General features: G+C 49.3%; 2 protein-coding genes across 3 annotated transcripts in view; one reads left to right on the forward strand and one right to left on the reverse strand.

Moving 5' to 3' along the window:
* Window positions 1-24,355, reverse strand: part of SPTLC1 (serine palmitoyltransferase long chain base subunit 1) — a 54,091-nt gene that overhangs the window by 25,068 nt on the left and 4,668 nt on the right. For both annotated transcript variants that reach the window (XM_045043912.1, XM_003995324.6), the window contains exons 4-6: window positions 13,404-13,497; window positions 12,765-12,837; window positions 3,582-3,714 (exon numbers count right to left, since the gene is read on the reverse strand). In XM_045043912.1, coding sequence (XP_044899847.1) covers window positions 3,582-3,714; window positions 12,765-12,837; window positions 13,404-13,497 — 300 coding nt within the window. The remainder of the gene's footprint in view (window positions 1-3,581; window positions 3,715-12,764; window positions 12,838-13,403; window positions 13,498-24,355) is intronic.
* LOC101088194 (actin-related protein 2/3 complex subunit 3-like) lies at window positions 10,270-11,383 on the forward strand. The gene is made up of 2 exons (XM_045043913.1): window positions 10,270-11,106; window positions 11,349-11,383. Exon 1 carries the CDS (start codon window positions 10,345-10,347, stop codon window positions 10,879-10,881), a length of 537 nt encoding a protein of 178 aa, XP_044899848.1. The 5' UTR covers window positions 10,270-10,344; the 3' UTR covers window positions 10,882-11,106; window positions 11,349-11,383.

Here is a 24,355-nt window from a genome sequence, read left to right on the forward strand (position 1 = left end):
TGTATCAGAAAAGAGGAAAGATTCAAGTCAATAATCAAAATTCCCAACTGAAGAACCTAGATGATGAGCAAAGGAAACCAAGAGAGCAGAAGGCAGGAACTAATGCAAGAAATCAACAGGGCTGAAACGAACAAGACAACAGAGCAAAGTCAATAAAACAAAGAGCTGATTCTTTGAAAAGATAAATAAAATGGACCATCTCTAGCAAAACTGCCTAGGAAGAGAGTAGACAGATTACCAGACAGGAATGAAATGGGTCGTCACTTCAGGCTCTGCAGACGTTAGAAGAATAAGGATATATTAAGACGAATGCGACATACATATGTTTGACGACTGAGAAGAAATGTACCAATTCCTTGAAAAACACAAACCACCCCAACTCACCAAAGGGACACTGATAATTTGACCAGCTTTGTAAGTACTAAACAACTGATTTCATATTTAAAATACTTCCAAAAATTAAATCTCCGGGCCCAGTTGGTTTTACTGGAGAATTCTACCAAATAAGGAATTAACAACAACCTTATATAATGCCTCCAGAAAATACAAGAGGGAACACTTCCCAATAGATTTTATGAAGTGGTCTCCTGATGCCAAGACTAAAGTCTGAAAAAAGTAAACATCACTAGCCATCAAGGAAGGAAATGTAAACTAAAACCACAGTAAGGTATCTCTACACACTTGTCAGAATGGCTAAAATTAATAAAAAAAAAAAAATAGTGACAATACCAAATGCTTCTGAGGATGTGGAGAAACCTGACCATTTATATACTATCTATGGGAATGTAAAATGGTACGGCCACCCTGGAAAACAAGTTTGGCAATTTCCTAAAAAACTAAATCTGCAATACCAAGTGACCCAGCAGCTCAACTGGGAGGCATACAGCCCAGGGAAATGAAACCTATTTTCCCAGAAAAACCTGTACAGAAATGTTCATAGTAGCATTATCTGTTAGAGCCCCAAACTGGAAACTGAGATGTCCTAATAGGCGAGTGGTTCAGCCGACTACGGCGCCTCTGTACCACAGGATACGACCCTGTAACCAAAAGGAATGAATTCCTGATCCACGCGATGTGGGTGGATCTCTGGAGAATTAACGCTGAGTGAAAAAAGCCGATCCCCAAACGTTACCTACCATATGACTGCACTTGTACAACAGTCTTGAAAAGACAACGTTACAGAAAGGGAGAAGGGATTAGTGGTTGCCAGGGGGTAAGAAGTGGGGGGTGAAGGGTGGAGGGGCAGGGGTGTGGCGACATGAGGGACCCTTGTGGTGGTGGAAACGCTCTGTATCTTGACTTTTTCCATGCCAACATCCCAGCTGTGAAGTAACCACTGGGGGAGACCGAGTAAAGGCCACACAGAATCTCTGTATTATTTGTTGTTAAGTGTCTGTGAATCTACAATTACGTCAGGGTACATGAGAGGAGCCTGGGTGGCTCAGTCAGTGAGCGTCCAACTCTAAGAGTTCAACTCAGGTCATGACTCTAGCGTCAAGGGATAGAGCCCCACTCGGCCTGCTTGGGTTCTCTCTCTCTCTCTCTCTCTCTCTGTCTCTGTCTCTGTCTCTGTCTCTCTCCCTCTCCGTCCCTCCCCCCCTCCGCCCCTCTCTCCTGCTCATGTGCACACACTCTCTCTCTGTCTAAAATAAAACATTTAGATCTATAAAAAACGGATACACGAAGTAATGTGCACACAGACTCAGCAGAGTGACGGGCACAGACTTAAGTACGTGAACAGCCACCGTGCTGAGCCTACTACCGGCGAAGCTTTATTAGCGTTTACTAAAAAGAAGAAATACAGCCCTGGATATATGATCTACGCGTAAGAATTTATCAAAAACAATCTGTCGTATAATTTACTGAACACTGCCTCTAGTGTTCCTGCTTCCGAATGAATTCCGGGCAGAATACTTGAAATTATGAAATACTTGAAGACAGAGACACTTGACCTTATGTATGGGAGAATCATTAAGTTGCCTCACTGACTAGAAACTGAAGCTCTAAGCCACTGGGCAGGGCAGCTGGACGTGAACGCAGCCTGGGTTTGGCGGCCGTGAGAAGTACAGGATTTGGGATCTGACGGAGGAATCCCACAAGTTCAGCTGCAGCTTTTTTGGGGCTTAGGATTCACGAAAGGATTTAAAGTGAGGCTATGGGGCGCCTGGGTGGCGCAGTCGGTTAAGCGTCCGACTTCAGCCAGGTCACGATCTCGCGGTCCGTGAGTTCGAGCCCCGCGTCGGGCTCTGGGCTGATGGCTCAGAGCCTGGAGCCTGTTTCCGATTCTGTGTCTCCCTCTCTCTCTGCCCTTCCCCCGTTCATGCTCTGTCTCTCTCTGTCTCGAGAATAAATAATAAAAAAAAAAAAAAAAAAAAAAAAAAAAAAAATAAAGTGAGGCTGGATGACACCGCACTTGCCACAACTAGGCTTCTACTAGAAACCTAGGGCTACGGTTTAAATCGGCAGCTCTCAAGTTGTGAGGAGTCTGACTTTTTCACTACGGATACGACGTTCATAAATCCCCTGCTTCCACAGTCAGGTCGGGAAACCCTCACCCTGACGCGGCCACAGGCCGGTGCCCCGGCTGCCGCAGGCTGTGGGGAGGAAAGGCACACTTGTCCTGGAGCCCGGGCAGGGCCAGCGCCGCCGCGTGAGTCCCCCCAGGGAGAGGCCGCGGGGCGGTGCGGGCGCCACAGGAGGCTGGGCCCCGAAGCCTTGTCACTCGGACCCTCTTCTAAGCTCCGACCTCTGTTTGTTCGCTTACCGAGCTGGTGCTCACCGAGCACGACGAACGGCAAACGCCAGGGGAGGCAACGCACTAGTACACCCCGCTGGAAGGGCCACGGGGGAAGCGGGGCGGTGGGTGCAGTGCGGGTGCCCACGTGTGTGTGCGGGGGTGGGGGCTGGAGAAGCACAGGGACTCTGAGGGGCAGTGTGAGTACCCACGTGATCATGGATCACACAAACACCAGACTCCTCTGGCTCCAGGATCTTCTCCCATGCAGCGGGAGGCCTCGGCCTGGTCTGAGAGGCTGGGGAAGGCTTCTCTGCAGAGGCGAGGCATGTGCAGGGTGAGCAGGAGCAGAGAGGAGCGGCAATGTTCTAGGCACAGGAATGGCATGTGCAAAGGCCCTGTGGTGAGAGGACATTAACACAGGAGGCTGACAAGGCTACAGCATGAATGCCTGAGGAAAAGTGTACAAAATGAGCCTGACAAGGTAATCTAGAATGCAGTAGTAGTTTGAGCAACCAGGTGGGTGGTGATCACGGACCCTTCAAGAACACTACCATCCTGTCACCGAACCGCAGAGAGAAGAGAGATCGCTGGCCTCACCCATGGTAAGCTTGGCCTTGTGGACGTCAATAAATAAAATCAATAATTGAAAACACTTTAGGCATCCTTACAGTGAGAGTCTCGTCAATTCCGTACAATCACTTCGCTGAAGTTACTATATATTTCTTTACCAAATAAAAAGTCAGGATTATCTAAGGCAGATGACCTCTAACAAAGGCATCCTCCGGGAGGATCACCGTCATTCCCAAAGGAAGTCTGCCCAGAAACGTGGGTAAAAGTTACTCACACAAACACAATGTCCCCTCTCTTGGAGTACGCGGGAATAGCGCTGGCGATGGTGGCAAATCCATACGAGTAGATAATGGCTTCTTCCGTCTGCATAAACTTTGCCAGGCGGTCTTCCAGGTCCAAGTGCACATCTACAGCAAGACGTTAAATGGTTAAGACACCTTCTAATTCCTCTTCTTTACGCAGAGGGTAGAGAAAGTAAGTTCAGTTTATTAAGTCTCGTTAACGATACCGTCACCTTACGGGCAAAATGAAACTGCTTCTGAGTTATAAACGATGGGAGATCCGTTTAGATAACTCTGGGCCGAAACGATTTCTGAAATCTGAATGGGATCAGCTACGCCTCTGTCCCCGAAGCGTGCTGGGGGGCAGCTCCAACGCTGGGTTTCGCTTCTGCGTCAGCCAGCGCTGGGATTCGAGGCCCAATGACCACCTGCTCTGACTTCTCTCAGCCAACCGCACCGAGGCTTCACCAATGCGCGACACGTGAATCTATGAAAGCCTTTTTTGCATGTTAGCAGAAGGTACTCGCCGGACATCGGGACAAGCGTTAGCCAGCTTCAAAAAGGAAACGTCAAAGAACCCGCGTACCCCAATCAAGGCGGTGCTCCCTCGTCTACTAGCTTATTGGGACTTCCCTGTGCACCTGCTATCGCTCCGCAGCACTGACTTTTCTGTTTGGATTTCTATTTAAGCGGACCGGGGACTTCAAACGTATGGCACAAAGAGAAATGCGGTGTTTTATAGGAGCCGCTAAAGAAGAATGTTGGTTAAGGCGGGAACACACTGCGCTCGCTACACTGGTACCTCTCTCCTCCCTGCCCTGCTTCTTACAGCCGCTCACCTTCCCTGGCCCTGCCACGAGGCTGAAGGCCCCGGCATGGAGGGCCCAGCAGGGTCTAGAAGCAACAGTGCACTGACCAGCTTTGCCCTGGGGCCCCAAAATGAGGCATTAGCTGGGAGAGAAGAGGACTTTTCAAACTTCCTTTAGCTCTTTTAACTACAGCAGGACCCAGGTCTGGAGAAGGCATCAGTCCCGCCGCGTGCCCCGTGCAAGCACTCAGGAGTGCTACAGGAAGCATGCGGCCAGGCCCGCCAGCCCCGGAGCTTCAGGGGAGAGAGGGAAATCGGAGGTAGTAAAGGCAGACCGAGAGGCCACGAAGGGGAACACTGGCACATGACTCAGGGGACCTGGAAGTCCGGGCAGTGGCGGGGGATCCAGACGGGTCCCGGCGAGGGTGCTGCAGAGGGCGGATGGCCCGACAGAGCTATCCCAGACCACGTCAAGGCCGCATGCAGGGAGCATCACTCCAGGGGCCTGCCCTCCACCGACCACGGGTCTCCCAGAGAGCAGGGAGTAGGAGGGGTGCCCCACAGAGACAGGTGAGAAGCGGGGAGACACGAAGCCTGAGCGACTGAGATCCGCCAGACAGGATTTACCCTAGCTGGTTCAAGCCTGACCGGACTGAATACTCCCACCGTAAGGGATGAGACACAGAGTCAATGGTCAGGGTAAGGCTTCCACCACCTTCCAGACAGGAATAAGTGAGCTAAGTTAGTGTAGCTATAAGAAATACGGAATCAACTTCTTGGCACATCTGAATAAAGTGTCTCAAATCTGTAAACCCACTCACTGGTTGATTAGGGACACACTAACCTTATTGTGATGCTTTTTAATTAGTCAAAGAAAATTAAGAATGAAAGACGTTTCAACTTCACAAGGGGTTATATTTTTAAAAGACGGGGGGTGTCCAATAATCTTCTCATTCGTTTATCAAACATGCAGTGACTGGGGCGCCTGGGTGGCTCAGTCGGTTAAGCATCCGACTTCGGCTCAGGTCACAATCTCGCGGTCCGTGAGTTCGAGCCCCGCATCAGGCTCTGTGCTGACAGCTCGGAGCCTGGAGCCTGCTTCTGCTTCTGTGTCTCCCTCTCTCTCTGCCCCTCCCCTGTTCATGCTCTGTCTCTGTCTCAAAAATAAATAAACGTTAAAAAAACAAATGCAGTGACTATCACATAAAGACAGGTGGTCTGACGAGCACAGGATCGGGGAGAAATACAGGGTTTCTGGCGCCTGACAAAGCGACACCTCCAGGAGAGGCAGGGTGCGGCTGGCACAGGGGAGCTCCACGCCCGGGGCAGAAGGTTCACGCCCTCAGCCCCCTCTATACTCACCAGTACCACACACGCGCCGTGATTTCAGACTGAAGACTGAGAACGCTGGGCTGGGGACGAGGGATGGGGTGGGAGCCAGCTACTGAGTGAGGGGATGGCAGGACACAGGTGCCCCCCCACCAAACCCCAATTTGACGGCCGGAGATGCAGAGTGAGGAACTCGAGAATGGAGCAGTACCCAGAGAAGAAAATAAATTGAAGCCCCTGGATGCACGTGCTTCTTAGACGATGCTACCGAACTGTGAACACGAACGGTCTCTCCCGCTCCGCTCAAGTGGTGACAAAAAAACGAAACCCGCTTCTTCCTATTTGCAGGTAAAATGTACCCCCACAGGGCCTGTCACAAAAAGCACACGAAGGGCCGCCTGATTTCCATTACCAAAAGGTTACCGCCATTCGATAGAGCAGACTAGACATTCCACGACATGAACGTTCAGCCAGTCAGCGTGGAATCTTACAGTAACATTAAGAAGACCACCTCCCATTTGATCGAAATGGTATCGACAGGGTGCTGAGCTCTTCAAGCACAAGGTCTGTGACGCCCACGCCAGGGTCCGAGGACACGACCCTGACCCTGGCGCCGCCCGCGACGAGACGCTGCCAGTGGGATCTCTCAATCAGACAAGAGAGAGGCAGGCAGCCAAACGCTCGAGAACAGGCCCCCCGGAACAGGCCCCCCCCACGCGGAGCACGGGCGCCTCCCTCATCCCTAGAGCTGTGGCTCCTGCCCTGCAGGCAAGTCCCCGCCACCCCCACTTCTGATCAGAACAGGGCGCGTCCCCGCAGGAGGCCTCCTACGAATCCCAAGTCTGCCCCACATCGTCCCCATTTAGCAGATGGATAAGCCGAGCCACAGTGAACTGCTCTCACCCACCAGGTCCTTTCAAAGGGAAAAAACATGCTATGGACACAAACGTTTTTGCCAACTACAAAAAGGACCGTAAATCATTCTGTAGACTCCACTTTAAATGGCTCATTTTTTTTCACCGATTAGCGACGAGAAAGTGAAACAATCTTGGCTTACTTTCAGGGCTCTAAGAGTTAGTTACCCAGCTGATGAAAACTGTATGGTAGAAATATTCTCATCGCTGTGTATACTCATGACCGTTTTTATGTCACTGCCGTAACGTGGTTAAGAAAATTCTCCACAAGAAGTCAATGACTTACTGATTCTTGTCTTTCCCAAAAGTTTGAAAAAGACCGGCCTTTTTCTCCGGGTACCTAAAGACACTGGGTTTTTGCCGCCGGCAGCTTCGCAGAGCAGGTTTTGTGACAGGTGGGTAGGGACAGCTGCCCTTGATGTGTGACAGCTATGCTGTGAGACACAGGGAGGGGAGGCAGCAAACAGGAAGAGGGCCGTGCTCTCCCGCTCCCGACGTCTGTCCTCCGTGCGGACGATCCACCCGCTGGTGCCACCGGTTTGCACGGAGCGCGAGGAAGCGCACATCCTCTGCTTCGCCGCTAGGAACCAGCGTGGTGGGGACGATCACGGAGGCGGGTGCCCAGAGAGCCCATGGGCCCTCCCCGCGCCCGCTGCCCTTTCTAGCACCTGCCCCGGAACCAGAAACCTAGAGACGGGACGCAGGGCCGGGACAGGATGTCTGGCTCCCAGGGTGGGGCCTGGCCGCAGCAGTCCTCCCAGGGGGCTCTGGCTCTGGCCTCCCGCCTCCCCAGGTGTGGACCCAGGGCAGGCCTGACACTGCCCCGTGCCTCTCCAGCCCTCCTCTGTCAAACAGGTCACAGTCGGACCTGCCTCAAAGGATCGTTACCGGAACCACGAGTCACGGCCCATGAACACTCAGGAGAAGGCCTGGCATGGAAAAACCGATAAGCCGTTTAAGCGCTTGTACAGTTAAACCAGTATTTGTAGAATAAAAAGCGGTTTCCTTTTAAAAAGAAAAGGGCAGTTACACTATCTTCTACTTGAGTTGTCCAAACCCCGGATGTTTAAGAACTATCACGTTACAGGCACTTTTCTGTTTTCCAATTATACAGGATCCCCTGTTTTATTCTAGTAAGAGCTATAACGGCTTTCTGGGTTGTTTTCCAAAGGAAAGACTATAAAACAGTCAACTTTAGAACAGTTTAAAAACAACTACATTTTTTCTTAAGGCTTCTATACTTTTCTGCTTCACACTGTTTTTTTTTTTTTTAAAATCCCTCGAGACTTGGACTTTTCTTAAAAGTACAAATAATATCAGTTATGCACTCATTACAACATAAATACAGTGCTGAACGTTTTCCACAATGTTTTCACATGCAGTGTCTTCTGTGATTCTTACCAAAATGTTCTAAGCTGTGCAAACAAGGATTGTTCCCCTCCTACACTGCAAAAACAATCAATCCCAGACCGGCTGGTAAAAAGAAGTGGCAGATGTAGGAATTTTATGACCAAGTCTTCTTCCTGATAAAACATGCAGTCAGGGTTCAGCTGACGGCTTTGAAACAAAGAAAATATTTTGAAAAATAAACGAACGATTTACTTGTTTACGATTGGCTCTAGAACACAATTATCCCTCACCACGAAACCCTGCCACTAATTGTGTTTTGATTTAGTTGAAGAGCAAAGAGCCAAGCAGGCATTGTATATGCAAAGCAGATTCTGGGAAACCAGCGATAAACCTCAGGCCAATGAGATCTGAGCCTATTCAAAGAAAACAAACAGAGAAGTTGGATAAGAGAAAGCATCAGAGTGCAGGGGACCTCATCAGCCCTAGAGGAAGGGATGTACGCTCTACAACCTGACAAATCCACTGGCTCTGTTCTCAAACACATTCAAACAATAAAGGGGAAGGTGGGGAGACTTCTCATCACTGGTCCTTAGGATGATAAGAACTTGCTGAGTAGCACTTGCCAGAGGCAGGACAACATCCAGCCTAAAAAACTACATGATGTTTGTTTGTATGTTTGATTTTTTCTGCTGTTGATTTTTTTTCTGTATTAATCATCTGTTACTATGAAATAATAATTAAAAAGAATATTATAACATTAAAAAGAAAATTATAATTTATAATATAAAGGAGATTTACAAGTGATTTACGTTTATTTTTGAAAAGTTGAGAAAAGAGCTCAACAAAGAAGTATTTTCATCTTTAAAAACAGATGTCTGAATGTGTTATTTCCAGGGGGAAAAAAGGATAAAATTAAAAATAACTTTCTGGGGGCCCAGGGAAAGAGGCCTTTGGCTGCAGGGGCGCACAAGCAACTTCAAAGGAGAGGAAAGGGGTCCTCAGTTTGCTTTGTTGGTCAGAGCAAAGGGCAAATATACCATAAATATTCAGAATAACTTAATTGTGGAGGTTTATTCTAGAGATTTAAAATTTAGCCTTCACTTACCTTAAGTACCTTCTCTGATCTTACCCAACACTGAAATTTCAAGGTAATTTAATATAACTGTAATATAAGCAACTCCTTCCAGAATAAGGAAAAATGTAAAAAACATACTGTCAGGGACATCTGGGTGGCTCATTCAGGTAAGTGTCCAACTCTTGATCTCGGCTTAGGTCACGATCCCAGGGCCATGGGATCAAGCCCCGTGTCGGGCTCCATGCTGAGCATGTGGCTGGGGATTCTCAATCTCTCTCTCTCCCCCACTCTCCCACTCATGCTCTCTCTCTAAAATAAAATTTAAAAAAATAATAATTACATACAAACTATCCTGTCGGAAAACCAGAAAGTGAAAACGTGGACAATAGCCACACGAGAAAGAACAGAGGTGACAGGCGCGGACGCCTGTGAAGGAGGAACAACATCAGCTTACCAGAAGGACAGCGCGCTAGGACCCGGGTCCTGTTACAAGGCCATCACACCGCCAGCCCTGCCAGCCCGCCTCCAGCCTCCACACTGACGCCGCCGTCCGTCCGAACCTTCCGCTAGTTACCACCCGGGAGACCCGGCCGAGGACGCACAGTACAGAGGGGGTGACACACAGATGTGCTCATTACTCTGCCCCCGGGGACCCACTCAGACCCCTGAAAATCCAAATCCAGTTTAAAGTTCCAACAAAATCACTCCAACAGCAAGGCACAGAGCACGTGTGGGGTATGCCACCATTTGTTTGGGGAAATGTGTGTATGGAAGGGGTTTGCGTTTGCCGAAACAGGTCTCTGGAAGAATGAACAAGCAGCTGACTACTGACAGCAGCTGTCTTCTCTGGGGTAGAGACAATGGCGGGAGAAGCCTTTGACTCTCTATACAAACCTTCCGAAGTTTATAGCACGGGCTGAATTATTCAATCAAGAATATTAACTTACAAACCATCCACTACAGACCTCGCGTTTGGGAGCACGTGACAACCTATTAGGTGATCCAAACAGAAAGCTGACTGGGCTATTCTACCAGCTCTGGAAAAACTGGTTTTGAAAAGCTGAAACATTTTTTTTCCATGACTTGATTTGGCATTAAATCTGCTATCTATCCTCTGAAATGAACTCTGAGGCAGGGGCCAAGGCCACACGTGCAAATAAAATCCACAAGAAAGAGAAGCTTGTAAGAAAACTATTTTTTGCCCGCCCGGGCCGCCGGACCGGAAGCGTAGCGCTCTAACCCCAACCTCCTGGTCTAGCTTGAAACCGGGTGCCGCCAAGATGCCGGCTTACCACTCTTCTCTCATGGACCCCGATACCAAACTCATTGGAAACATGGCACTGTTGCCTATCAGAAGTCAGTTCAAAGGACCCGCCCCTAGAGAGACAAAAGATACAGATATTGTGGATGAAGCCATCTATTATTTCAAGGCCAATGTTTTCTTCAAAAACTATGAGATTAAGAATGAAGCTGATAGAACCTTGATATATATAACACTCTATATTTCTGAGTGTCTGAAGAAACTCCAAAAGTGCAATTCCAAAAGCCAAGGTGAGAAAGAAATGTATACCCTGGGAATCACTAATTTTCCCATTCCTGGAGAGCCTGGTTTTCCACTTAACGCAATTTATGCCAAACCTGCAAACAAACAGGAAGATGAGGTGATGGGGGCCTACTTACAGCAGCTGAGACAAGAGACTGGACTGAGACTTTGTGAGAAAGTTTTTGGCCCTCAGAATGATAAACCTAGCAAGTGGTGGACTTGCTTTGTGAAGAGACGGTTCATGAACAAGAGTCTTTCAGGACCTGGACAGTAAAAGGAGCCTGGGCAGATACTTCCCACAGCCATGGGCAGCATTTTACAGCAAGATGTACACAGTTCTTTGCCTTTATTTGATAAAGTTTTATACGGAAGAGAGAAGAGAGCATGTCTTCGCTTGAAGAGCTCTTTATCAAGAATTAGGGTGGCGGGGGGAAGAATGGGCTGTCGAAGGGTGATTTGAAATTTTCTGTGTTATTAAGCTGGTGCTTAATAAGAATAGGTAATAGGGGCGCCTGGGTGGTGCAGTCGGTTAAGCGTCCGACTTCAGCCAGGTCACGATCTCGTGGTCCGTGAGTTCGAGCCCTGCGTCAGGCTCTGGGCTAATGGCTCGGAGCCTGGAGCCTGTTTCCGATTCTGTGTCTCCCTCTCTCTCTCTGCCCCTCCCCCGTTCATGCTCTGTCTGTCTCTCTCTGTCCCAGAAAAAAAAAAAAAAAAAAAAAAAAGTTGAAAAAAAAAGAATAGGTAATAATAAAGAAATTTCTAACAAAAAAAAAAAAGAAAACTATTTTTTTTTTTTTACCACAGCAAGCAAATCATAGAAAATACTGTTGATCAGATAACAGCAAACAACCCCATAAAAAATGCCTTTTCTAGTTTTCTAATACTATAGGAAATAATTCCCTACCAATAAAAACCAAGCAAACCAACCGTGTTTGCACTAGACTGGGGCAAAGAGGGAGGCTGATCTGTGCTCTTGAAGTCTCTGATCTTCCCATAAGGACTCGCAGTCAGGATACTTGGTTTCTGGCCATAAGGCTGAAATTAATGAGCTGTGTGACTGTCAGGAAGTCAGGCGGCCTCTCCGAACTTTCTACGTTGCTTCTAAATGGCCGCAATGCTAGAATACAAGATTTTTCAGATCTTTTCCACCTTAAGATGCTTGGACACCAGCTCTGTTGTCTGTTTCCAATAAAAATCATTTAACTTCTAAGCTAGCTAAGGAATAAAGAAAAGGTGTTCCCTTAAATAAAAACACCTAACTGTTTAAGTGAAAAAAACCACACGAAGGCCTAGAAATGGAAGTACAAATAGAAGATGGAAGAGATTTCCTGGCTGTCTTCCCCACACGCTGATGCTGCTAAGCCAGGAAATTATTTCCAGTAACAACTTCATTTGAACAATTATGTAACGAGGAGGCTGCCCGGCTGGAGGCGTGTCCCAGCCCCTCCACGGCGAGGCCTCACCTAGGTTCTATGCCACACTGGAGTGTGGCAGTGACACGCGACACTCCCACCTGCCTCGAAGGGACCACTGCAGGCACCCCTCCCCCACACCCGTGGCGCGACTTCAGCTAGGCGGACGAGCTCGGTGCTCCCTGGCACTGGAGGAAGGCGATGAGGAAGAACCAGGTTCCTGCACGACTATGAAGACCGGAGCCACCTGCCGTCACACACACAGACACAAACTGGGTCTCTCGGGGCACAAGCAGCAGCAGCAGCAGCAGCAGCAGCAGCGTGGGCCTCGCCCTCCGGGAGACGGTGCACCTAAGGCACTTTTCTCGGTGAGCGACACTCAGTCTCAGACCAGGGCCCCTCCCGCCACGATGCCAAACACAGACAGCACTCACCCACCCAATGTCACAACGAATCCAGGATATCTTTCCCAAGGAGCTTTGAAATCAGATCGAGTCAATTCTTAAAAGCAGTAGTTTGGAGGTGCCTGGGTGGCTCAGTTGGTTAAGCATCCAACTTCTGCTCGGGTCATGATCTCACGGTTCATGAGTTCGAGCCCCGCGTCAGGCTGTCAGCACAAAGCCTGCTTCAGATCTTCTGTCTCCTTCTCTCTTTGCCCCTCCCCTGCTCACATGCACTCTCTCTCAAAAGTAAACATTAAAAAAAAAAACAAAGCAGTAGTTTGAAAGAGAAGGCAGAAACATACCGAATGTGCCGTAAAACCCTCTAGGCCCGCAGGTCCCCACGCCGTACTTCCTCAAGGACACCAAAGCCGCCGCCTTCGTGGATGTAAGAAAAATCAGGTTTTAATAACGTATCTTTCAGAGTTCAAAACTGACATATCCTATTCTTCAACCCACATGGCAACCCCCCCCCCCCAACTTTGCTTCCTTTCTTAGAACCGTGGCCATTCTAACAACAGGATATAAAGAGCAGACACATGTAAAGATTTAGAGGGACAGAACTTAAAACGTGGAAAAGTTGTGTTTTAACCTATCCAAACTTGGTTAACTCAATGCCTTTATACTGTGTGGCGTTTCCAGGCAAAAGTCTGTTCTCCAAACAGCTTCCTGGCCCGTACTCCCAATGGGAGATGGACTGGGTTCCCAGACGTGCCTCCCACGACTACCTGGGCCGCCTCCCGCGGCTCTCTGCGTGTCACCGCCACGGAGCCACGTCAGACGCCCGTATCGCCCAGTGAGGGCGTCGAGACCAGGTTCCAGCTCTGCCGGGCGACAGTGACGGCACCAGCAACAGAGAGCGCCCTTCCTGACGCCCTCCGTTTGTCTATTTCAGGCCCAGTTTCGCAGGGAATCCTGCTGCCTCCAGCGCAGGGGCCGCTTACCTTGACCCGAGGGTCATCCAGTAATCCAAGAAAATTAAACGAAGCGAAGTTTACACATTTTTTTCCATTCACCACAATGTTGTGGCTCGGAGGGCTGGGGAAAGAGAGGAGAGAGGTACGTGTGAACAGACGTTCACGTTACAGGGACGCGGCACCACCCACCCTGGTGGCTCACGAGACACACAAGTGTTGTCACTCTGCCCGACCTGCATCCTCGTCTTCCAGCTCTTTTTGTTAGTTCTAACATGTACAGTTAGCAAATGGTACGTTAAAAATCGGCCATCAGCTCTATTCATATTAGGCTACTTTGTTCTACTTAAGTAAAAAAAAAAGTGAGTGGTAATTCCAACACAGATTAGTGGTAAATCTTCATTGTGATTTTAAAACTCATGAAGGAACAAGTAAATGAAGTACCTCAGAAAAAAACTCTGGAGTAAGACAAATTGGAAGGAAATCTAAAAACATCACCATCAAAAGCAAGAACAGGCAGAACGAGCTCTGGCCTTGTAGTTAAGTGGCTCAAAAATACACGTTAACTCTGGAAAGCCACCGCAAAAAGTACGCAGGGGTTCTGAAGTTAGTGCTGGATTACAGCTCGAGAGGTAGGGTGTGGGGCAGACAGGGTGGCCAGCAGCCCGGGAGCGCGGACCGGAGTTGGGCCGGGACAGGAGACAGCTACTGAGGCCACCTGCCACGCCCCCTGCTGACAACACTCCTCAAGGCCACGCTTCAAAAACACGGGGCCAAACCGGGGGTCACGAGCTAGCGAGGCCAACGTGGTCTCGACCAGGCTCTTGGGGCCGAAGGAAGCCGCGAGCCGAGGGGGACGGAGGCCATCAGAGCACAGGCCCAGGGCAAGGACTGCGGCGCGAGCCTGCCTCAGTTGCACACGTGCACCCCTGTGCACACGCGCTGCTCTGGAAGATGCGCTGCCGTCAGAAAAGACTGGAAACACGGCTCTCGGGACGTGCGATCAGAACTGGTTTCTTATGTGAGAAACAGAACATGTGGGAACGCAGGGAAGGAAGAGAACAGGCACTCGAAGTAAATTCACAGAAGTAGGTGAACCTGTACAAGAGGCAGGAGGACGCAGGGAAGGGCTGCGGTCAGCCAGACAGACGCCTTCTGCCTCTTGGCTCCTGGTGGCTCCAGGAGCTCGGGGACGCTCCTCGGCCGCTGGGGGTCTTGGCTTCTTCATCTCTAAAGTATGGAAGGAACCCACCTCTCAGGGCCGTTGCTAGATAAGGGCCTGGCCCGTCACAGGTGCTCTCTAAATATTTCCCTCCCTCTTCCCTTTGGCCTCAGGGGCTTCTCCTTCAAGCCACCTACTCTGCTTCTGAATCCAGCGTTCATTCAGTCTCCTGCTCCTCACCCTTGAGTTTCCCGACGGTCCCGGTGTGGAGGTGCTGGCGCTCACACAGACATGGAAAACCAAAACACCTGCGTGGACAAGTCTGTACTAAGGCTGCTGCTGGAAAAGTCACGGCCAGTGTACGAAAACTAACACGCAGAGAAATCAAACCGTCAAAAGGAAGTACGCCCAAAGCCCCTAACCACAGCCGGCAAGCTGCCAAGAGGCACCATGGCATAGGGACACAAGGGTCTTGTTTCTGTCCGGCACTGGGAGCGGGGAGGGAAACCAGTCTCCAGCAAGAAATGGAAGCTCACGCCTGTGCTCCACGCAGGCTAGCAGGAACGTCACACTGGGCATGTAACAAGGAACGGGGGAGTATGAGAGCCTTCAGGGTCTCTCCCAGGAGCAAATAAAGCCAATCTAGAAAGACATCTCCATAATCAAGGCCTCAGAGGACTAGCTGGAGGAAAAATAAAACCCTTTCCAATCCAAACTCACAACCTCACTATTAGTGAGAGTCAGTAATTTCAAGTGAATTTAGAAACAGGATGATGCTTTACCAGAAGGAAACTAGTATTCCAGAACCCCATTAACAATGGGTTGAGGGGGCGCCTGGGTGGCTCAGTCGGTTAAGCACCCTGACTCTTGATTTCGGCTCAGGTCGTGATCTCACGGTTTGTGGGCTCCGTGCTGATCGAGAGGAGCCTGCCTGGGGTTCTCCCCCTCCCTCTGCTCCTCCCCTGCTCACTCACTGTCTCTCAAAAGAAATAAACATTAAAGAAACCAAACAAACAAAAACCATGGGTCGGGTACCAGTGCCAGAACAGGCACCCAGAGCGAGGAAAGACTAGAACTCGAGAGAACTGTGCACACAAATACCTGTGAGTGACAGCAGCTGCCCCACAAACTACCAAATTACACACCTCTCTTCCCTACGGAGAAAAATAAACTTGGATAAACATGTACCCAGATTAATTCTAGACATATTAAAACCATAAAAGATGTTCTGGAAGACATAACAGATGAAAATGTAGAAGGATGTCCTTGTGACCTTGGAGTAGAAACCATTGCTGGTAAGTCCCCAAACACAGTGAGACCAAAATGGATGAATCTGAGTCAAAATGAAGAATTTTGGTTCGATGAAGACACCACACAGTCAACAGCCGGTGATAAAGAGATTTACTGTACTTCAGTGAATCTAAGATGCCAATGGTAGGTTTTTGCCTACCGCCAAGAAAGAAAACCAGTGCCAACTAAAAGGTAATGTTCTGTCGTGTTAGAATTTTGTAGTTTACGTTTAATGAACACTTCTACTAGGTACGCTTCGACACAGATTTGTCCCAGTACGTCCGTACTTGTGAAAAGGAAAACGTAAGCAGGGTAAGTCCATCAACACAGTCCTAACCTCTTCGCCCAAGTCTCCACTGTTCATTCTCCCCTGAGTCGTGGATTTCACGGGTGTTCAGACAACACGCTCCCCCCGCCACCAGGAGGACCCCGTGTTGTCTACGATGCTCCCCCACCGTCTCTGAGGTTACCTGGCAGGTTAGTGTCCCCCACGTTCCAAATTCTGACGCCGGGACTTCCCTACTGGACTCAACTCATCTTTCCCCTGACCGAATGACAATTCTAAAAGCGAGCCGGGATCACCCACAGGCAGAGGTCTGACAAAGGGACGTTCAAAGCCTTCGTCAGTGCAGCCTCTCGTCTCCGGCTTGGAGGGGTCGGGCCCCTTCCCCCACCAACCGCTGATTTACCTGCCAGCAGTGTTTGTAACAACCGAAGAGCTGGCAGTGGGCACAGCCGTGAGCAAGTGCTCGATACACAGGTGGGGACACCCCCCCCCCGTCACTGCTGACAACGGTTCTCAGCTGCAGGATTCATCCCCACTTCAGAGGTTGTGAAACAGGAAAAGCAAAAAGAACGTGCGTCTTGAAGTCAACGTAATAGAATACTACCTCAACAAGTGACCACAGATTAAAGTCTACATGGTACACGGGATTTGTGCTAATCAAAAAACAGGCAAAGAATGCGGTAAAAGAAGAGGTGAGACATATGAAGGGGCACTCACACAAGGGGAAGACCCCGGCAGCTAGTCAGTGGATGACATGATACTCAAAGGCTCCAACAGTCAGAAAAATACAAAATAAAACAATGTTAGCCAACAGGGCTATGGGGAAACTGGACCCCATAGACTAACTCGGGGGAGTGGATGGGTACATCACCATGTAGAGAAGTCCCCCAGGGAAATGAGACAGGCATGTGTCAGCCCCCCACTCCTGGTTCCAGAGAGAGTCCCCACACGGGGATAATCGCCAGATTTTTTGCGGCAGTGGGGAGTGGGGAGAGCTGAGATGCCCATCGTGACGGAAACAGCAAATACACAACCGAATGGCACGCAGCAGTCAGAGGAACTGAACAAGAAGTACATCGGGAGTCCCCGCGGCGTCTGTCTGCCCCGCTCTGAGGTTTCCCTGTTGTCACTTAACACCAGCTAACATCCTTTTTACTTGACTGTTGGGCTGTCTGTCCCAAAAGAACCAAGATTTTGATTTAGCGTATGTGCTCAGCACATTCCTAGGACATAGCAGGCACTCAAATGCATGTTCAAAAAGCAAGTGTGAATAAAAAATCAGAGTGAAGTCTGCAGCACAAAATTAAAAACATACATTCACAAACCGTTAAGATGTGGTTCCAAAGGCACTGTGCAATTAACAAAGGCAAACCCCAAGTGGACCCCGGATGCCAGGAGGTGAGGCTGGGAGGGGAGTGGCACCACTCAATGTCAATCACGGGAAGGACTGCTGACTACAGACCCTGACAGAATAAACCACCAATTACAGGCCCCAACAGGAGAGATGGACATAGCATCTCCCATAAAAAACTGACCCTCCCTGGACTTTCGCTTTCCTCCAGTGGACTTTCATTAAAACAACCCCTCTCGACTTCCTCCTCCTCCGAGAAATAACATTCTTCTCCCTTCTTTGCTGCGCTTGCCTGTGGTTTAGCCATAGCTTGCTGGTCCGAAATTGCAATCTTCTTTTATTCCCAAACAAACCCGTTTTTACTGGTAAAATAACTATTTTTAAGATCAACGATACATGCATAGTAATAAAATGCATCATTTTAATAACATACAATGCGTAACATCAAGTGACGAGTGACGGCTCAATGGAAGTATTACAGTGGGGAGGAGAAGGGACGGAAGGAAACCAGAGAGGAGGTGCACGGAGCTGCCCTGTGTGGGTGCTGACCGGAGAGGAGAGGGTTAGCACCTGTGTCTACAAGAGGCCCCTCGTGGAGAAAAATAACACAGGGCCTCAAATGAACCAGAAGACAAGCTCCTGGCACATCTGGCTGAGAAAGGCACACAAACAAGGGAAACGTGACCCCACAGATGTGCCCCTGTACTCATCCGCATGCAAAGGACTGTGTGTGCTTTACATCTGCACGCTCAACATAATCCTATCAACTGCTTCCTGCCGATACATTGGAAAACATTAAGAAACGGACAATTACTAAATGACTGTAGCCAAAACTTCCTTTAAAAACTTTAAACAGCTTTAAAAACTCACTGAAGGGGCACCTGGGTGGCTCAGTCGGTTGAGCGTCCGGCTTCGGCTCAGGTCATGATCTCACAGTCTGTGAGTTCGAGCCCTGCGTCGGGTTCTATGCTGCCAGCTCGGAGCCTGGATCCTGCTTCGGATTCTGCGTCTCCCTCTACTCTCTGCCCCTCCCCTGCTCATGTTCTGTCTCTCTCTGTCTTAAAAATAAATAAAAACATTTAAAAAAAAAAAAAAAACAAAAAACTCACTGAAGACGTTAAATCCAGGATTAAAAACCTAGGATCAACAGAACACACACCACAACAAATACACACTTGTTAGAAGGCGGAGGAGGGTCAGTAAAGTACCTTCCAGACTGAGAAGGCCTTTAAGATTGAAAAATGATGACACTGCTGACAGAGTTTCCTCAGGGCAACTTACTGACAGGGGTTGAGGCCGGTGGACAGTCCAGGCGGCATGCAGCCACTCTCTGCCCGCACCCCCCCCCCAAAGCCAGACAACCCTAATCCCCAGCGTTTATGGAGCAAGACCACAGTGGTGAGGTCACAGGGTAGTTCTCTAAACCAGAGCCTTCCGTACGCCAGTGATCCCCACCCGCTACCTAAAGCGCGCCTTCTTCAAGGAAGATCAGAGCAGCCTTCCCCACTGTGGTCAGGGCACACGTGAAGTCCCCGGGCTCGGAACACGCAGCCCCGAGGGAGGGCACGCTGCATGGGCTGAAGATGGTGCCAGTGTTGTGAGCACTGCCACGGCACTGTGGCTAAGGAAGCGGTAAGACTAGTTACATCTGATACCAGAACCGGACCAGGCACGGGAAGGGAAAACAAGAGAAGAAACTCATTTTTCCACACACGTGTTAAAAATCCCAAACATCAGCGAAACAAATCCAGCAGTGTACACAAACTAACCAAACGGCCCTGCTTAAATAGAGTTTATTCCAGGAACGGGAGGATTTCGTATTAATACGAAGACCTAGCAGTGACTTCCGGTAAACGAAACAGAAGGAAGGGAAAAACCCCTTTCAACCTGTGGCCTCTTCGATGGCACATAAAATGCCTCCAAGGTCTGTGTATCTGATGCTCCGAAGAGCAGGACCCAAGGAGAGAGGACGCGTTGTGTGTGAGAGGTCAAAGCAGAGAGAAAGCTGCGCGTGGGCGGGCAGTGAGGAGCCGGGCCCCAACTCCTGGAAAATGCTCCCACGCTGGGGACAAGGCTGCCTGTGCACGTGGGGCCAGGCGGGCGGGCTACAGGGCAGCCTGAAAACCTTCTTAGGAGAAGGAGTCATTCACACAGATCCCCTTCCTGCTCTGTAGAAAGATAGGAGACTTACTCTCTGATAAGGCATGACTATAAACTCAAAGTCCGAAGGACAACTGGAGGGAGGGGGCCCTGCTGAAACCAGAAATCAGATATAAGTCTACAGAATGAAAAATGGGACACTGAGCCCTCCTCTTTGAAAACAAAGGAGTAAATCTTGGTAATCCCAGATTAGAAGAAGGAAGAGTTTAAGATCTAACACAAAAGCACAAGAAACAAACGGACAAGAGACAGACTGGACTTCATTAAAATTAAAAACATTTGTGCTTCGAAGCACAGGATCAGGGAAGTGACCAACAGAATGGGGGAAATATCTGCCTGTCATATATTTGATAAGGGAATGGCATCCAAAAAATATAAAGAACTCTTACAATTCAATGATAAAAGACAGCCACCCCCTCCCCCCACCCCGGCAAAATGGGAAAAATGGCTTAAGTGGGTAATTCTCCAGAGAAGATATATAAGTGGCCAAGTAGCACATGAAAAGACGCTCATCTTCATCAGTCATCAGGGAAATGCAGTGGGGTCCCACCTCCCACCTCCCACCCCCCGGGGGGGCTGTGATGAAAGACGGTAAGCATAGGCCAAGAGGTGGAGAATCACAACTCTCACGTCCTGCAGGTGGGAATGGAAAACGATTCAGCCGCTTTGTAAAACGGACTGGTGGTTCCTCAGAGTAAGCTCCCGTGTAACTCAACAAACCCCATTCTCAGGTACACACTCAGGAGAATAAACACCCGTGCCTGCACACACAGCCATTCATAGGAGTTCACATACGGATATACTTTTTCTTCTTTCGAGTGAAACAATCCAAACGCCCAACGGCTGACAAATATACAACCAAAGCGTGACAAGTGTAGAGTGAAATTATTTTATTATTCCGCCATAAAACTGAATGAAGCACTGACACAAGCTATGACACAGGACGAACCTGGAAGAGATGCCACTAAGTGAAGGAAAGCAACACCAAGGGCCGCGAACTGCGGGACTCCTTTGGTACGAAATGTCCAGAAGAGTCAGATGCGGAGAAAGTAGATTAGGGGGCGTCAGGGGCTGGGGGAAGGGGAGAGAACAAGAGTGGCTGTAGGATTTCTTTCTGGGGTGATAAAAACATTCTGAAATAAGATGATGGCCATGGTTGCACAGCTCTGCGAACATACTAAAACCCACTTAACTGTGGTGAATTAAAAGGGTGGCTTTTCTGGTCCGTGGATGATACGCCCATAAGGCTGGTTTTTAAAGAAAAAAAATCTCTCCAGGTTAAGTAACTTCACTTTCTCTTGCGTCAACTTGGCACTGAATGAAAAGCCCTCCTGCGTGAATTGAAAAGTAACCAAGATCATCAACCACAGCAAAACGGCCTTCAAGATTCTCTGTGGTTTTTACGACTGTTTACACACCGCTCGCGACGACAGTGAAAATGTTGCACACGGTGACACGAATATGGATGCTGTGGGTCACCAGATGCTGAGGTGTCTGACAGACCAGTAAGAACCGGTAACACGAGCACACCAGGGCCAAAGAGAATACGAAGCCATTTTAGGATGCGTAAGGTCTCCAAAAACGAGTTCCACAGAGCTTCCTCGGGAGGCTCTGCGGACGTCCTGACTGCAGGTGGGGGGCCAGGGAAGGCGGCTCTGGGCAGCGGTCGGGCCGCTACGGGCAGCGGGTACGTGTGAGCGTTCGGAATGCAGACGGCAGGACGAGTCACACGACGTGGGGAAGCGAGCAAGCGGGCCAACGAATGAGGAAAACAGGAGCGTGCGAGCAAACGTAGCCCCGATGCCGAAAACAAAGGATGCCGAGCTCCACCAATGAATGATACTGACGCGGCCACAAAACTGGGCGCACCAAGTCATCCAGGGACACGCGGTGCAGCCACAAACCTGCCAGGAGGAGGGAGGAAAGGCCCGCGGGTGCTCGTGGCAGGTGCCCAGGAGGCCGCACCACAGCCGGGGCCACACAGGCCGCCGCCCTTCCCGGGGCCGCGGCCGCCTTTCTCGGCCACACAAAGGTGGCAGAGGGGCGACTGCGGCCTGGGGAGGGCGGGTGTGCGTGTTCTCGGAGGGCCGGCCTTTACCTCCTGCAATTCACGGACAAAATGAAAACCGGAAAAGAACGAATATAATCAAGAAATAACAGCATGAGCAAGTTCCTTAGAAAAATACAGGAAAATCGCAGGAAAAAAAAAGAGAGGCTAAAGAAACACCGTGATCGCTTCTAGACAGTCGGGATCTGGATGATCCGCGAGGACGGACGGCACGGCGGATGGCAGTTTTTCTCACACAAACTTACGCATGTGCATAACTTAAAGACCCTATCGGTATAATCTGGCACGGTAACTGCTTGGGGCAGAAAAGTCATCTGTCATCTCAAGAGACACAGGAAAACCTGGGATAACACTTAATATTCTGATTTAAAAAAAGTTCCCTTAGCAGATGGAAAAGAGAAAGGAAGACCGCAACTTGATCCAGATGATCTCTGAGAAGCCACCGAGACACTGAGGCCCCTGTCACCACTCCCATCCGACACTGCACTGGGAGGTGTGCAGTAACACAGGAACAGAAAGAAAAAGATGCTCCTCCCGACAGAAATGAAAACGCTCTGATACCTAGAGACGAATCTATTAAAAGATACACAACATCCGTGTCCTGGTTGTTAAGCAGGCGTTACCATGGGTGGAAACCGATGAAGGGTACACGCGGGATGTCCCTGGATTATTTCTCACAACCGCATGTGAATCTCTTATTTCAAAATAAAAAGTAGAAAAAAAAAAGATAAGCAGTCTTTATGAAGAAAGCTATGTAACTTTACTGCAGGACATAAGAGACCTAAGTATACGAGTGACACCCTGGGCACGTGGTGACAAGATTCAGTATCAGCAAGATTCCAATTAATCCAAATCGGTGCACTGCCTGGCCGCAAACCCAAGCTCCGTTTTTGGTCAAATGTGATCAGTCACACTGACACACACCGAAGGAGACAGTTGTGAGCAGTCCAAGCAATTCTGAAGAACAAGGAGGTGCAGGACTCACTCTAGTCAAGGCCTGTTCTTTTTTTTTTTTCTAAATTTTTTTTTTCAACGTTTATTTATTTGTGGGACAGAGAGAGACAGAGCATGAACAGGGGAGGGGCAGAGAGAGAGGGAGACACAGAATCGGAAACAGGCTCCAGGCTCTGAGCCATCAGCCCAGAGCCTGACGCGGGGCTCGAACTCCCGGACCGCGAGATCGTGACCTGGCTGAAGTCGGACACTCAACCGACTGCGCCACCCAGGCGCCCCAAGGCCTGTTCTTTTTTAAAATGTGTATTTTGAGAGAAAGAGAGAGAGAGTGCATGCAGAAACACGAGCAGGGGAGGAGCAGAGAGAGGAAGAGACAGAATCCCAAGCAGGCCCCATGCTGTCAGTGCAGAGCCTGATGCAGGGTTCGATCCCACTAACCAGGAGATCAGGACCTGAGCTGAGATCAAGAGTCAGACGCTCAACCAACCGAGCCTCCCAGGTGTCCCAGAGCCTATTCTTAAGCTGTGCTATTTATATGAAGTTCTGGCATAAGGAGAGACAAATATACCAAAAGAATAGAAATAAAGCCAGAATCAGACCTGTTAGAAGGACATGTACACAAAAGAAGGGAAATCTCTACTCAGCGGCAGAAAGTGGACAATTCAACTTAGGAATGCTGGGATAGCTGACCACCATACAGAAACAGGCAAAGTCAGCCTCTGGGTGGGGGAAGGACTTCACCACAGCATTAACGATGAGTAAGTGTGAGATGAGAACACGTAAAAATTCTGTAGGACCAAAGAAACCATGACATGAAGCATACAAGACTCCCTAAGATCAGACCAGAAGTGGGAGGACACACACACTCAGGAGACACCCTGCATCACAGTTTTATAGACAAACTACTGAATCATCTCCTGGCATCAGGCAGACGTGTTAAAAGTATAAAGATAAGCAAAGGAGAGACATCCACCAACTTCAAGGCAATGGTCATCCTGTGTGGGAGATACGAGAAAGTGGTAGATGGGAAGGGGTTTCTTCAGCAGTAACTGAAATGTTTTCTTTCTTTTGTAAGGTAGATTTGAAGACAGCAAAACGTTCATGCCTATTGATTCTGGGCGGTGGGTACGCTTGTGTCAGGTATCTTCCGTAAACTTAAAACACTTCTTGGCTGAAGAAAGCAGATACGGCAAGAAAGATACGCAACAGGGGAAGCCGAGTCAAAGCTGGAAAAGACCCTGGAAGCGGGGAGGGAGGCGGCGCAAGCAGGCTCAAGGGTCAGAGCCGGGACTGGGAGTCAGCGTCGCCCGCAGCTGACGAGTCAACGGCAGTGAGCGCACGCCGCTAACACCCGCTCATGGAGGTACCCACGCAGACCTAGACTCAAAAACAACCACGGTGAGGACAGCAGGAGCGCTGCTTTTCATTTTAAGCGTGTCTCGCTATTGGACGTGTTATTGTGAGCATGTATGGTTCCCAAAAAAGCTTTTTTTTTTTTTTAACAGAAGAAAGGACGAACTGCAATGCCCAAATCGGAGACTATACACAACGGCCACACCGTCCTTAGAACAGAGTTATATACTCGGATCTAAAGCAGAGCGTTTCCGATCTCCGGGAATTTCTGAATGTTTTATTTCTGTTAAAAAAGAAATACTACACAAACCAGTGTGTGCTTTGGCGAGTATACCCACGGGAGACCAAGTGCAAGTCC

The sequence above is a fragment of the Felis catus genome, chromosome D4 (genome assembly GCF_018350175.1).
Source record: "Felis catus isolate Fca126 chromosome D4, F.catus_Fca126_mat1.0, whole genome shotgun sequence".
Classification (NCBI taxonomy): Eukaryota; Metazoa; Chordata; class Mammalia; order Carnivora; family Felidae; genus Felis; species Felis catus.

Bases quoted from the DNA above. Each gene is read 5' to 3' on its own strand.
- LOC101088194 (XM_045043913.1), top strand. From the start codon at position 10,345: ATGCCGGCTTACCACTCTTCTCTCATGGACCCCGATACCAAACTCATT.